The sequence below is a fragment of the Mauremys mutica genome, chromosome 6 (assembly GCF_020497125.1).
Source record: "Mauremys mutica isolate MM-2020 ecotype Southern chromosome 6, ASM2049712v1, whole genome shotgun sequence".
Classification (NCBI taxonomy): domain Eukaryota; kingdom Metazoa; phylum Chordata; order Testudines; family Geoemydidae; genus Mauremys; species Mauremys mutica.
In genome coordinates this window covers 25,808,520-25,824,816 of record NC_059077.1, presented here as the reverse complement: position 1 = coordinate 25,824,816, position 16,297 = coordinate 25,808,520, and the positions used below count along the sequence as shown (strand labels likewise).

At 40.0% G+C, this 16,297-nt stretch overlaps 1 protein-coding gene across 4 annotated transcripts in view; it reads right to left on the bottom strand.

Moving 5' to 3' along the window:
• Positions 1–16,297, bottom strand: part of EGFLAM (EGF like, fibronectin type III and laminin G domains) — a 132,988-nt gene that overhangs the window by 24,703 nt on the left and 91,988 nt on the right. For all 4 annotated transcript variants that reach the window (XM_045020510.1, XM_045020512.1, XM_045020513.1 and 1 more), the window contains 4 exons: positions 10,223–10,348; positions 9,363–9,606; positions 5,464–5,575; positions 1,852–1,968 (listed from right to left, as the gene is read on the bottom strand). In XM_045020510.1, the coding sequence (XP_044876445.1) occupies positions 1,852–1,968; positions 5,464–5,575; positions 9,363–9,606; positions 10,223–10,348 (599 nt within the window). The remainder of the gene's footprint in view (positions 1–1,851; positions 1,969–5,463; positions 5,576–9,362; positions 9,607–10,222; positions 10,349–16,297) is intronic.

Here is a 16,297-nt window from a genome sequence, read left to right as displayed (position 1 = left end):
GGAGAACATAACGGGAAAGTTATGCAGAGCAGTGTATCTAGCACTGCCTACTTCTAGTATGTTTGTCTGGAGAACTCACAACTAGGAATGGGTGAAAGGTCCAATTTGTTACTTCTTAAAATGTTGAGAGCTTTTCAGTTGAAGATATCTGTGAAACTATAGGATTCTTCAAAAACGTGTCTGCATTTTGAGCTCTCTAAGAAAAAATATTGCGGTTTGTACAACCTCATTTAATATATAATGAATTTATGCACAAGGTGCCATATTCTGATCTTGGTTACATCAGTGTAAATATGGCAAAAGTCCATTTACATTAATAGTTTCACAGATTTTAACCCCAAAAGGAACCAGTATTATCTTCTGATCTGACCCCCTCCATAACACAGGCTGTAGAATGTCACCAATAATTTCTGCGTCAAGTTCATAATTTCTGTTTGAATTATAGCATACCTTCTAGAAAGATATCCAGTCTTGACTGCAAGTGGTGGAGAATCCACCATCCCTAAGTAACGTTTTCCAGGTAGGAACTGCAAGAAGGGGCCTAGGGGTGGAGCGTGGGTGGAGCCACATCAGGCTGTTTGGGGAGGCTGTGCCTATATTCCCAGCCTATGATACCCACCACTCATGTGCTCAGTCAATTATTTCCCATTACCTTTAAGTCCTTTTCAGTGTCACTGCATTCCATGTCCCCCATCTTGGAAGAGTGACCCACATTCTTTGCCCCTAGATGTATGGCCTTATGTCTGGCTGAATGAAAATGCACCTTATTCTAACAAGCTCATCTTACCAAGTAATCAAAATAGGACTCTCTAATGACATGTCCTCATCATTACTTACCATTCAATCAATTTTTGTGTCAACTGCAAATTTTGCTAGCAATGATTTTGTATCCTTTTCCATATCAATAAAGATATTGAAGAGTAGTGACACTAAAAACACCCCTATTGTATGACAAATCCCCATTTACAACCACTTTTTCAGGATCTATCAATTAACCAGTTTTTAATCCATTTACTATGGGGTACATTGATTTGTTATTTAATTCTATGGAGTTACTCAGATTTAACTCTCAGGATTCTGGGCTAAAGTCAGAGGAGTGGCTAAATTATTCTAAAAAACTCTAGAGGAAGCCAGTGCTGGAGTAACTTATATTTTTTTCTGGCCCCTCATTGTGTATATTATACCAATTTAGTCTGCTTACACCTACTCCATTAAACATCACTTCTGAATTTTGACCACTAACCGAGGAAAGAGTGAGTAGGTTGGTGCAGCTCACGCACTAAGAGGCCACAAGCAAGGAGAGTAGCAAGAAAAGCAACTAATGGAAGGCTGTAAGAGTGTGTAAGTTACATTACACTAAGTTATGTTAGTCTTCACCATACTTTGACTTGAGCCTTCTCCTGGCTCACTAGCATATAAGTTACACCAACCATTTATATGTATATACCTTGTCCATCACTGAGCATTCTTTAGACTCCCCTTATGCTCACTTATTTACATATAGGTGTAAATGAGTCTAATTTGGACATCAACTTCACACATCTGAGTTTGGCCCAGCATGTCTGTGGTTCACTGATCTGTACACCATGGAAGGTAAATAAAAAACAGCAACAACACTTACCAGTAATATGTCAATAGCATTAGGAAGAAAATGGTGTTCTTGATTATTAAACATATTTTTAAGCAGGCACCTTGTGAAGGGTTGCTAAGGTCTAGGGATGAAATCTTGGCCTATCAGGAGTTTTGCCATTAACTTCAGTAGGGCCAGGATTTCACCCTTGATGTCCAAGTGTCAGGGATTTTGAAGATATGAAGTGAATGCACAGAGTTAGTTTATTTCAAAACATGTACCTTCTGAATACTTCCACTGAAGGGCTTCAGTATCCCAGAGTTCTTCTTCAGGTTATCGTAATTAGGGACTCCACCGATAAATATGTCAGTGTTGCACTTAATCTGTGTAAAAGCTCCCTGTCACAAAAGTCAGAATCCATTTTTGTTAGATCAGCTGCAACTACGCTTGTATCTTCAAGCTAGCTTGCTTTATATTTTTAGAAGGCTGAGAGCCCTGGGTGACACAATATTTCTGTACAGTATGCAACATATCCTTACATCTTCATGCTAACATGGAAGGGACAATGTGGACCCTGTACTAAGTGGCTGGGCCTGGTTCTATTTAGAGCTGTCTGAAAAATTTCAAATGTTTCAACATTTTGATAAAAACTGGAGGGGAGCGGGAGGGGAAGAGCATTAAAATGATATTGAATTTCTTCTCTTTCCTTTTTTTAGCCAGTTCTAATTCTGATCTCTTGATCACATCTGTGTGAAGTGGGAATAACTCCACTGCAGTCACACTGGTGTGATACTGGTAACAGTGAAATCAGAACCAGGCCCTCAGAGTTAAAATGAACACTAAACAGAGAAGAGTCAAACGCTTGCAGTATTTGAAAAAAGCAAAGCTGTAATAAAGGAAACAGGTAAAAGGAAGAAATATCATATGTCTGAACTGGGTGCTGGAAGCTGAAGCAGTCACTCAGACTACACTGGAGTTCTGGTTAACCTTTTTGTATGAATTGGAAGGACTCTAAAGGTAAGGACATGCTAACTGTGTAATTCCAGTTCTGCAGGAGTTCTTAGTTGGCAGCTTCAAAGCCAACCTCTCTCTACAGCTCAAGCACAATGCTCAGCTAGAGGGAAAAAACTAGAAACCACCTTCTTCTCCTTTGTTCATTATTGTTGGAGGAATCTCATCTAGGGCTTGATAGCAGATGAACCAGATTACCCCTAATTCTTTGTAGTCCCAGATTTACATTAGGGCTGTCAATTAATCGCAGTTAACTTGTGTGATTAACTCAAAAAATGAATCGCTATTAAAAAAATGAATCGCTATTCATCGCAATTTTAATCGCACTATTAAACAATAGACTACCAATTGAAATTTATTAAATATTTTGGATGTTTTTCTACATTTTCATATATATTGTATTTTGTGTTGTAAGTGAAATCAAAGTGTATATTATTTTTTATTACAAATATTTGCACTGTAAAAATGATAAACAAAAGAAATAGTGTTTTTCAATTCACCTCATACAAGTACTGTAGTGCAATCTCTTTGTCCTGAAAGTGCAATTTACAAATGTAGATTTTTTTTGTTACACAACTGCACTCAAAAACAAAACGATGTAAAACTTCAGAGCCTGCAAGTCCACTCAGCTCTACTTCTTGTTCAGCCAATCGCTAAGACAAACAAGTTTCTTTACATTTACAGCCCCGTAGATATCTTGCAATGTCAGCTACTACAGTGCCATGAGAATGCTTATTCTCACATTCGGTGACATTGTAAACAAGAAGTGGGCAGCATTATCTTTTGCAAATGTAAACAAACTTGTTTGTCTGAGTGATTGGCTGAACAAGAAGTAGGATTGAGTGGACTTGCAGGGTCTAAAATTTGACATTGTTTTATTTTTGAATGCAGCTATTTTTTACATAATTCTACATTTGTAAGTTCAACTTGCATGATAAAGAGATTGCACTACAGTACTTGTATTAGGTGAATTGAAAAATAGTATTTCTTTTGTTTTTTACAGTGCAAATATTTGTAATAAAGAATAAATATAAAGTGAGGACTGTACACATTGTATTCTGTATTGTGATTGAAATCAATATATTTGAAAATGTAAAAAACATCCAAAATATTTAAATGGTATTTTAATTATTGTTTAAGAGTGCGATTAATCGCACGATTAATTTTATTAATCATGTGATTAATTGCCATTAATTTTTTTAATCGCTTGACAGCCCTAATTTATATATAAAATGCTATGATCCTTTGTGCATGAACCAAAGTGCTTTGTATCTATAATTCTAGAGCTTTGTGTCTATGATTCTAAGGAGTTTGGATGTTTGGTTAAACTTTATAATGTGACCAAATAAGGAAAAGTGTGTAATATTTTTACCCTGACCTGTTGAGAATGTGTCAAAATACCAAGGAAAAGACAACTTTTGATTTATTAATGAGGGATACTTGTTATTACAAAAGTCTTCAATATTCAGTACAATAGTAACTCACTGAAAGATGTTTTTAGCTTATTAGGAATTACTTGTTGTCACAGGTGTTTCCTATAATAAGGATGTAGTTAGAAATATCTTTAGCTAATTGATTAAATAAGCTAAAATACCATAAAATGACAAAAACTACAGCTATTATTAGCTCATTAATTAGGTAAGCTGAAATACCATAAAAGGAACTCCTCAGATAAATCAGTTATGGGAAAGGAATTATTTTCGGTCTTGAACAAGTATAGAAGGACGAGAGTTTTTGGAAATTAGTTAGGGGTAAATCAAGCTGAAGTCACTTTTCCAGTCTCCATCTCAGTTTGGTAACCATAGCCTTTATTTCTGTATTGTGCTGTACCAATTTTTAACTAACAACCCTTAATTAGTAAATAATAATTAAACCTGATTATTTAACTAAAACCCAATAGATTGGTCAAAAAAATTTCCACTGAACCTGTTTTTGAGGGAAAACTGGATTTCCAATTAAATGAAATTTTGCATGAAAAGTGTCTGCTTTCCAGATAAAAATGCTAGTTTGCCTGAAAACCTGAAGACTTTTCTCCTGAACAGGGCTGCCCAGAGGATTCACCGTCAAAGTCCTGGCATTTCAGCAGCGGGTCCCGGTGCAGGAGGACCTCTCCGCTGTGGGTCTTTGGGGCACTTCAGCGGCGGGTCCCGGAATGGAAGGACCCCCCACTGCCGAATTGCCTCCAAAGACCCGGAGCGGAAGAAGCTCTGGGGACCTGGGACCCGTGAGAGTTTTCCGGGGCCCACGGAGCGAGTGAAGGACCCCACTCTAGGGGCCCCAAAAAACTCTCGTGGGGGCCCCTGCGGGGCCCGGGGTCTGGGGCAAATTGCCCCACTTGCCCCACCCCCCACCCCCCGGGCGGCCCTGCTCCTGAAAACTTTTGGATTTCAGATTTTCAGTGAAAAGTCAAATATTTCTGCATGAAGAAAATAAGCAAGCCATTTTTCAACCCTCTTGAGTCTCAGCTTATTTGGAGAAAAAGCTTTTCAGAGTGTAAATTCGAACACTTGTGCTTATAGGTGCTAGTGGGTTGAAAAATGCACATGCTGGTGTTTTGTAATAGGTACAGCTACGACCGATAAATTGAAGAACAGGAAGAAATGAACCTCATGTATGAAACAAGAAACGCAGGTCGAAGCACACACACCTGGGTCAAGAGGAGGAAGAGAGATGCTCCCAGTTATGTCCTGGGCTCTCCTTCCCAACTCAAAGCTAAAGAAGAGGCTTCCCCATATATGTGCTTCAATAAACTCTTATAGGATTTGGAGAGCAGGGACTGGTTTATCTGAAGATCTCATTTTTGTTAATGTTTGGATGAGAAGTTAGGTCATTTTATGAACAAATTGCTTTATATATGAGAATATACGTTATATGCATCTTACCTCTGCCATTCCTTCTACTGGCTTTTGTTTATCAATCTGCAAAATAGCATTCTTTGCAGTGCGAGACACTCTGAGTTCATGCCACTGGCCCAGAATGACAGGTTCTTCACTCCTGTTTAAACCAAAAACCACAAACATAAAAACCTATAGGAAGTCTACACTTGCATCTTTTTGATACTTTCAAACATTTGTCTTTACCAGCTAGCCTTTTGAAGATAATGTCCATGACCCTTCCTTCAACAGAAACAAATTACTGAGTATCTTTACCTATTAGCATTAAATAAAATAAAGGGGAAAAATATGACTGCACAAAAACTCAATGTATATGAGGCTTAACAGAAGGCACCATTTCTAAACACTGGCAGTGAAGGAATATGTGTCAGTGTTCCCATACTAAACTAAAAGCGTTTTAGTTGTAAAAACCACTTTAAGCAACCAGTGCACATTTAACTATCTGAGAGCTAAACTTTCTATTCAATTTCTGCAGTTACTTAGATTTAAATATATGAGGAAAAAGTCTCAGATATACATCCCCAACTCCCAATGACAGAAGCTGGAGATACAGAAATCTACCTAAGGCAGAAGCTCCCCAAAGCCTTTGTTTCCTTGTGAGACAGAAACATTTTGTGTTTGTAAAAAGAACAGGAGTACTTGTGGGACCTTAGAGACTAACACATTTATTTGAGCATAAGCTTTCGTGAGCTACAGCCCACTTCAACAGATGCATCAAATGGAACATATCTGATGAAGTGGGCTGTAGCCCACGAAAGCTTATGCTCATATAAATTTGTTAGTTTCTAAGGTGCCACAAGTACTCCTGTTCTTTTTACGGATACAGACTAACACGGCTGCTACTCTGAAACCTTTCATTTTGTGTTTGCTTATCCATTAAATTTGGATAAGCTCTTTTGATGCAGGCCATCACAGTGAAATCCTTTATTTTATTTTATTTATTTATTTTTTAACTGCATGTTGTACATTAGGGGCCGTAAACAAATTATGACCCTAATTATGTAATGAGATTCTGAATAAGAACCATAGTTTCCTCTTGTTATGCCAAGTGACCACCAGTCTCACAGGAAACATTTTAAAACTGTTCAGATAATCTTTATTAACCCGGCACTAATCTGGGACAGAAAAACAGTCTGCAGAGTGGATAGAAACCACGTCCCCACAGATGTTACAATTAATGAAATCCTATAGACATTCCCTTTACTTTGAAATGTCATTTTTACTAGTTTAGGTTAAAGCAGTTCAAATCCAAACCATATCTCAAAGCCTTTGGACCTCATTTCTGCCAATGTTCTTCTGATATCAAACCCTCCAAAAAGCATTACCAAGCAATGTCATTCATCCTTTGTCCTTTCCTTGTTTAGTGACCATTAGGGTTTAATCACCTTGGATAAATCAGTGGGTAATAGGGTTTAATGCCTTGGATAAATCAATATGTAATAAAGAAACCAGATGAATCTGACTACTTAATAAGATGCAATATATGTATTCTCTGTCCTTTGCAGAAAAAGTCATCATCATGCCAACCCTCCTGCTTTTGTAAACTGTAATTTTAATTAGGGATGAGTGAACCTTGCAGAGTTTGAGATTTTCAGAACTGCACATTTATTTTTTGGATTCACAGGGTTTGCAAAACTAGTACAAGTTTGTGACCCCTTTTGGAAATAATTTAAACCCTTTTTTCCTCAAGGATGAGTCATTTTTTAAAATTGTTTTTCTAGTTATATTGAATCTTTGTCTATGTGTTAGGGATAGACTCACTTCCCCTCATTTCTAGGTTCCTGATCCTGCATTAAGATCCAGGAATGTGAATATCTGTGCCCACATGAAGTCTCATGGGCACAGTGGATCCTGGTACAGGATAGGCTGACACAGTGGTAGCCTGTACCTAATCTTCTATTCAATTTTTTTGTCTCCTCCTTTTACACCCTCTGTTGCTATCTGCCTGCATTCTGCTTCTTTGCTCACCATGTCACCTAAGCAAAGCACAACACTCAATCACCTTCAAGATGAACTTTTAAACTCTCATCATCCAAGTGGCAATGAGCTCATCTATCCCTAATTATAATGATAACATTTACATGCAGCTCATTTCAGCATGGTGCAATGGCCAACGTAGCCAGGAGACATGAGTCATATCCCCAGCTTTGGCACTGACTGCATGTGTGACTTTGGGCAAGTCACCTATGAACTCTCTGAGCCTATTTCACCATCAATAAAATAGGTATAATGCTGCTTACCTCATCTTTGAGATCTACGGAGGAATAGCGCCATCCGAGACTGAAGCTGGTAGCAATCCCTACATTTAGGTTGCCCAACACTTGCCATTATAAAAGATTCTTGAAACCATTTTTTTAGATGCTCTAACATGTGCATTTATGATACAGTCTTTACTTACATGCTCACATACTATATTTTTCACAGGACTTGATTCCTGATCCCCATCAGGGTTGTATAGCGAATCTGTATCATTGAGATACTAATGTTCTCCTAGTTTATGCTGGAGAGAGATCATTGTTTGTGTGGCACTCAGATACTATAATGATGAGTGCCCAAGAAAGTACCATGATGAAATGAGTAATTCTATATTTGTTACAGGCTTTGGATGGTGTGTAATAAATAAGGCAGGGACTGCTCATTGAATAAATCACGTTTAAGTAATCACGTTTATTGAACAGCTGCCTATTCCCTATGTCCTGTCCATTCTGTGCACTGAATGAGGGAGGAATCCCTTGGGAAAAAAATAATAGGTGATCATATAATCAAAGACTATCAAAACTGCATACACACAAGGTGACAGAACTAAGGTAGCATGGACAATCTAAATTCCTACTTTGAGTGCTTCACTTTGTAACCTGCAAACCTTTTAACACAGTTATTTGTATGTTATTACTCTTTGTTATTACTCTGTATTGTATGATATCACTCTTTGGGTTAGCTTTGATTGTTTTCAAGTAAGCTTACCATCAGGTTGACCAATTTTCCTTTTTTCAGCAATCATAACAACTTGTATTTTTCCTCAATTTATTTGAAATTCAAATATTAATTTCTTTCTCCCTCTCCTTTTTTTTTTAAACGTAAAAAGCCAAATTCCACTCTCATATACACACGTACAACTCCTGATGGGAAGTGCATCCATCTATCTGAGTTAGAATTTGGCCCAAAGTGTTTTTAAGCAGTAAAAATGCTATTTGGGGTAAAAAAAAATCATAATTTCTTTCAATATGTATCTGTGGTATGGATTACATATAGACAATATGGGGGAGGGATAGCTCAGTGGTTTGCATATTGGCCTGCTAAACCCAGGGTTATGAGTTCAATCCTTAAGGGGGCCACTTTGGGATCTAGGGCAAAAATCTGTCTGGGGATGGGTCCTGCTTTGAGTAGCAGGTTGGACTAGATGACCTCCTGAGGTTCCTTCCAATCCTGATAGTCTATGATAGAGACTGCAAGATGTTATCTGAATGTATGCACTCAGGCCCTCCCACAGTGAAAATCAGTGTATTTTACAGCCTCCAGTATGACTCACATTTCTTATGAACACAGGAAACATACAATATATAATGGCCACAGGCAATATACTATATTACTCACATCTTTGCATATATTATTGCTACATATTAGGCAATTGCTAAAGATTACTGTAAAATATCTACAGTTTCATTATATAATATTCCTTAATTTCTTGTGATAATATTACTGGGGCAAGGGGGTTAATATTTTTAAAGTATTTTCTCTATATGGATAAGAATAACATCTGCAGTTGCAGGATTTTGTTGGAGAGTGAATACATAACTACAGAAACCAGTAGCCTCTCCAACATGGCTATTCCTTTCCTATATCTTCCTTGTGGCATTGTTTGAAAAACTATTACAAATAACATTTACCTGATAATGGCTGTTCCTGAACCACAGTCAAACCTAAACTCCACATAGCTGGCCACCATGTTAATAGACAGGAAGTCCTTGCTGTCTGTGTCATAGCTGTACAAGAGGACCCCATTCTCTGAATCTGGACGAAATGTCATCTCAAACTCCATGAAGGAAAGGTAGTTCTGTGGTTCCAATGGCCAGGGTGTTGTAGCAAATGACCTCAACGACTCATTGAACTGAGGTATGGCCAGGATAAATGCTGGAAGTCCAGAAAAAATAAGTAGGTCACCTTAGGCTCTAAGGTAAGAAACTGACTAACTCACTAACCAATTTCAGACAGCTTTCTTCATTATGCATTTAAATCTACTGTCACGCTAGACGCCCTGCCATTCATTCTGCAGCATTCAGGCACACAGGATAAACATGCTGCTGAACTTCCTTCCTCAGACAGCCCAGCTCTATTGGTCAGGCATAGAGAAACATCAGAAACGTGGCCCTGTTTTCTCCCAAGCCCTTAGAATTGCTTGCCCAGCAGGCAGTATGAAGAAGGAGCAATCCCTGTGCTCTGAACTTAAGTGCACAAGGACTGCAACCGTTCCCCTATCCACATGCAGTGGTCAAAGTGAATGTGGAGTCTCACCTGCTTATCCATGCAAGATGCACTCTAGCCCATAAAAATAAACAACATAACATACACACAAGGCATTTATCACTATCTTACCAGCATATGCATGTGCTTTTCAGGAGAAGGAACAAATCGGGGCTGTTTTCTGACAGTTCAATGACATCCAAAGTGGTCTTATCCTACTGAAAAAATGTATTGAACAAGGACTAACATGTAAGTCAGAAATAAAACACATCTGGTGTCCTCTCACCTTCTTCACAATGACGACCTTTAAATCCAAGAGGGCAAAGGCACACGTATGAATCAGCTTGGCTTGCAGTGCAGGTACCGCTGTTAATACAGGAAGCCTCATCGCAGATTCCACTGCTGCATTCACCTAAACTCAGAGCCAGAATGTCATACCATACCAGTTAATCCAAGAGGATTTAGCGGGCTGCTTGCTTGTTGTTACAAACAAATGCAATTTGCTTTCTCAAGTAAACAGAATTCTCTCAATCTGCAAAACTACAAAGCAGATTTTAGGCTAAGTGGTTGATTTCAGCATTGATTTTACACTGTATCATAAAGATGATTTAAAAATGGTAGAAATCAGAACTAACCAAATAACAACTCACATGATATTTTTTTACAGTATAACCATTCACCCGATGACTGGGTTTTGCCTACCCTCTTTGTTGTTCTCACGAATGTGTATTTCAGAATCTCCATGTGTCACCCAATTGTTTACATTACAAACATGCTGATTTGTTTATCCTCAATTATCTTAAGTGCTGCTTTGTTCATTCAGAGTTTGGGGACAGTATGTTAAGTGCTGAATGTGTTAAGCAGCAGCATCTAAGCTTATTAACCAACATGTAGTTGTTAACTGTTCTGTCTGCACTGCAGGGGATCCATATTACCAACATATGGGTTTTCTAATCACCATTTCCACCACACTGGCATATGATGTCTACAGTACAGAAAGGTGCCCTGAGGTAACAATATCAAAACTGTCATAGAAGGAGGGATTTTTTAATTTCCTTCTCAGTCAGTGTTTAATACTTAAAAGTGTATAAAGTACCAGTTAACTCAGATATTTTTCTTCATTTTAAATTGTATTATTGTTTATTTAAATAATTTCCCCCCTAGTCTACAAGAATAAATTGTAAATATAAGTTAACAAGGCTCAGATCAACACATGCGCCGTGTGTGAGTGTAAGTACATTCCTTATGTTTCTGCAGTGTTTTAAAGGGGTAAAGTGCTACAAAATGGTGAAGGAGAACAAATTTACACTTGAGTACCTTCAAACATACTCCTGGAGGTGGGGTATATATAGAGAGGGAGCTCCAAGTGAGTATTTTCAGAGTGATTTACCTCAGATTACAGATTGGATCACTTAGACAAGAAACATGCACAAGAGTGAGTAAGAAACAGAGTCAGAACTGACAAGCTGGGAGCGGTTGCATTATCTGGGGTGACTGAGCAAAGTTTGGCAAACCTGCTGCTGACAAGAGGAACCCTTTTTTAAAAAAGGGAGAGGAGCATCATGCAGAAATATTTAATCTACTGCACAGGGCACTGCAAAACCTCAGTGGGGTCCTGGCATGAGTGCAGTTCAAACTCAGAGCTTGATTTCCTATCTTACATTCATTCAGTGTGTAAAAAACAGCAGGAAAAGAACTTCTGTAGAGATTTAACACATGATAAACTTCAATTCAGCCAGTCATTTCAACCAGAGTTGATTAATTGTTTTGTCCTGTTACACAAACAAGAAGACCACTGTGCTATACAACCTGGAATATAACCTTTGGATCACAGAAGTCAGAGATGGAAAAAAGTCTATTAGGTCATTTTGTCCCTCTCCCTGATAGTGCAGAATTGTTCCCTATTGTACATTTATAAGTGTTTCGTCAAGCCCAGTTTTTAATGTACCAAGTGATGGCCTGATTACACTATTCATAGCACAAAGTATGACGCACCCAACCAGAGGACAGGTTAAAGACAGAACCCATGTGGACACATCTCCTCAGGGACAGGATGAATTCCACTTCCAGGTGAAGAGAGACAATTACCCTACAAAATGCCTCCCCTGCCAGCCAGCTGTGTGAGCAGCTGTTCTTGCAATGCTAATTATTCCCCTTCATCTCTCACAAACAGCTGTCAACCATGGTAAAGGGGGGCTGGATAAGAGTGGGAACGAGGAGTACTTGTGGCACCTTAGCCCTGGTCTACACTGGGAGGGCTGGGGGTGTCGATCTAAGTTACGCAACTTCAGCTACGTGAATAACGTACTTAGATCAACTTACTGTGGTGTCTTCACCACGGTAAATCAACTGCTGCCGCTCCCCTGTTGACTCTGCTCGCACCTCTCGTGGTGCTGGAGTACAGGAGTCAATGGGAGAGGGCTTGGGGGGTCGATTTAGACGTGATAAATCGATCCCCACTGGATCGATCGCTGCCTGCTAATCCGACGGGTAGTGTAGACATACCCTTAGAGACTAGCAAATTTATTTGGGCATAAGCTTTTGTTGGCTAAAACCCACTTCATAGGATACATACAGTGGAAAATACAGGAGGAAGATATATATATCCACTGCATGCATCTGATGAAGTAGGTTTTAGCCCACGAAAGCTTATGCCCAAATAAATTTGTCAGTCTCTAAGGTGCCACAAGTACTCCTCATTCTTTTTGCTGATAGAGACTAACACGGCTATCACTAGGAAACCTATACTTTGAGGCTCTCTCCCCACTTATCACTAATAATCATAGCAGCACCATGATGGAGGTGAATAGTACAAGGCCTATTTTATAGATGGGGAAACTGAGACAACCAGTGAATGGCAAAGTCACAGATGGAACCCAGACGTCATGGGTTCCAGTAGGGTTCTCTAACTGTTAGATTCTACTTTTGTTTCTTAATCATAAGGATATGAGTTTTCTGATAGACTATGGAGTCATCTGGGAAATATATATGATGTAGCAGTGTAGCGCTTCCAGGTGTTCACTCTCAAGGCTTGTCTACACTAACAGCGCTGCAGCTTCTCCCAGCCGCATAATTACGCCACCTCCTTGACAAATGGTAGCTATGTCAATGGGAGAAGCCCTCCTGTCAACATAGCGCTGTCTGCACTGGGGGTTAGGACAATACAACGGTATCACTCAAGGGTGTGAGCAACATAGTTATACCAACCTAAGTTTGTAGCTCAGACCAAGACTCAGTGGTCTGTGCACTTGGATGCAGATGTTTTTCAGAGGAACATATCTCTGAGACGGGATGAAATCCTGGCCCCAGTGAAGTCAGTGGTAAAGCTTGCATTGATTTCAAAGTGTTTCACCCAAAGGATTCCACCCAGGGGGGGAGTCCAAATTACATGTCAGCTCTCTATGAGTTTGTGGCCTGGGGAAAACCGCTAGTAAAACATCAGGCTTTATGAAGGCCTGCTGTGCCACAGGGAAATTCTCCCATGGAGACAGTGAGCAGAGTCTGCATTGCGTCCTTCCAACACGAGACTGTCCCAAACGGCGTATGCACTGTTTCCTTCCCCACATGGCTCCCACTGGGGCAGGAAAACGTTAAAACTGTGACTGGAATTCCACAGGATCCATCTCTTGCAAAGGCCACACTAGGGAATGAAAGTTCCACTGCTTTCTCCTTTGGCTGCTTAGCCAGACTCTTCTGGGCACCCCTCCCAGGGGACTTTGCATTATCCAGGGGCCCTGAGTTATGCCAGCAGTATCTAACTCATCACCATCACGATGCTAAAGAGGGACAAGTTATGCAACAATTTATACCAATCCTCACTAGCTACCCAGATTGTCAGCTATATGGGGCAGTGCTTGCACAGTGGGGCCTGTTCCCGATAGGGACCCTTATGCTCTACCACAATATAAACAGCAGGAGTGAAAAAGAGGTCCAGCAGCACACCGAGGCAAGAAAGGCCAGATAGACTGAATTCACTTACCAAGCTTCATAAAGAAAAATCCAATAATCCAATAAACAGACCTCTCAAAACAGATGTTAGCAACTGATGACCTCTTCCTATCCCATCTGTTCACTGATCAACATCATTATCACCGTGGAATATTTAAGGCCTCAACACAAAGAGACAAACTAAACATGGCCAGTACCGTCCCTTCTCTAATTCAGCAATATACTAATGAATCTGTGGTCTCATGAATTATTAACAGAGGACTACATTTAAATGTCAGGCTTTGACATCTGTGGGACTGGCCCTGGAAAGTGCTACTGGAAATCCCTGCTTGGGAGGAGAGCACCAGTACTGTATTAGGAGGATGTTGCAGGTTACCAGAGACACATGGGCCAGAGCTGGCTCCAGCTTTTTTGCCGCCCCAAGTGGTGAAGAAAACAAACAAACAGCCAATTGGCGGCACTTCGGCGGCAGGTCAAAGAGGAAGAGAGGGACTGAGGGACCCACCGCTGCATTGCCGCCGAAGACCCAGACATGCCGCCCCCCTTTCTATTGGCTGCCCCAAGCACCTGCTTCCTTCGCTGGTGCCTGGAGCCGGCCCTGATATGGGCAGAGATGTAAGTAAAAACCTACACAACACAACACCCATCTGTACTACGTCTAGTGTAGTGGTGGTCATTGCTGTTAGTTTTGCACTTTCATGAGCAGCAAATTTAAACAAAATCTTTGAGATAAAGGACAATAGATTTTTAAAAATTAATGGTAGACTGACATGTTCTCAGTGATTAAGGTGAAGAGACAGCTTTTGTTTCAGCCAGTGCATTCTCAGTTTCTAAAGACCATCCACAAATTCCGCATCTTGCCTGGCGGTTAGACTAGATGACCCTTGCGGTCCCTTCTAACCCTATGGTTCTATGATCCTGCTGTCCAAACAACCCCTCCTCCCCGCCCCCCCAGGTGACACTGAGGTATTCCATTTTTCAGTTCAGTATTGATGAGTACACTGAAAAGTCAAGCTTCCCCTCCTGCATCTCATGTCTGCATCAAATCCAAGAGTGTGGGACCTTCACAGTGGCAGAAGAGCAAGAAGGGAGCTTCAGCAGGAATATGTAGTACTAAAGGTGTCAGCCCTTCCTCCTTTGCCAGCACTTTGATTTACAGTTCTATGTGGGATTCATAATCCCACCAGTAGGACTGATTTATACACAGGACAGGCCTCTCTTTTCTTTTTTTCCATTTTGTGGTCCCTGATTTATACCCAATATAAGCAGAATAGAATGGAAGGTCAGTTACCAGAAAAGCTGAAAGACTTGAATGGCTAATTCCAGTTTATATTATGTACAGTTTTAAGTCATTTTCTATACTGTTTACAAAGCTTCCATGGTACTTGGTACACAGCAAGTTCTGCAATTGTGAGGAGCAATGAAACACACAGTGTGGCTCTATCTTTCAGCTTCAGGTCACACATGGAAAAATCCAGCATTTATTTTAGTTGATGTTGATTGTTAATGCAACAGTGTGTGGAAGGCACGTGGCTGGGAATGATTGTAGTTGGGACCCAAGAGGCACTAGAGATTAGGGATCAGGGAACCTTAGAAAGGTTTTAAGCCGTTTTCCATAGATTCTCACTCTATCGTGAAATTACTCTCTGTGCTTCCAAAACCCTATTTTTTTTCAGTGTCCGGTTTCTGGGTCAATCTGTTCCTTTCTTATATGGCACAGAAGTCTGGTCATTTTATCCAGAGAATACAGAGCAGTTGTTAAAAAGTTTCATACTGATCACTGCCATACTGGGATTTGGACTGCGAAACTACAAAAAAAGAGAAGAAAGATGACTTTGTGGCTGAAACACAGGACAGTCAGGATGTATGGGTTCTATTCCTGCCTTTGCCACTGACTCACTGTGTGACCCTGGGCAAATCACCTGTTCTGTTTAGATTGTAAGTGTGACAGACATGTCAATTTCCTGCAATATTTTTGGGAGACTTTACTGAATTAGGTTTAAATAGTTTTGGGGTCCATTGTATTATAAAGGCAAAATTGATATATTATTGTGGGGATTGTATGTAAGTTCTCTAGATGGAAGATACGGCCTATGTAAGTGTTATAAGCATCAAAGGACTATTTTAAACAATGTGCCACACAAGAAGGAACTTCTGGATAAAGATATATGGATTTCCCTAGGAAGTACAAGGGGAAGAGGAGAATACAGATTCCCACCTCTGCACCCAACCTTTTGCAGCTATGCCCTGAAGAGATAACCATTGTCTGGCTGATAATCTATTCATGGTTCCTGCAGATCAGAGTTGCAGTCTGCATAAAGGAAAGGCTAACCTATGCATAAGGCTTCTTGTTCTGAGCAAAAAGCTGTTATGGATTTGTGATGACAGATGAACCCCTTGGTGGAATTTGAAG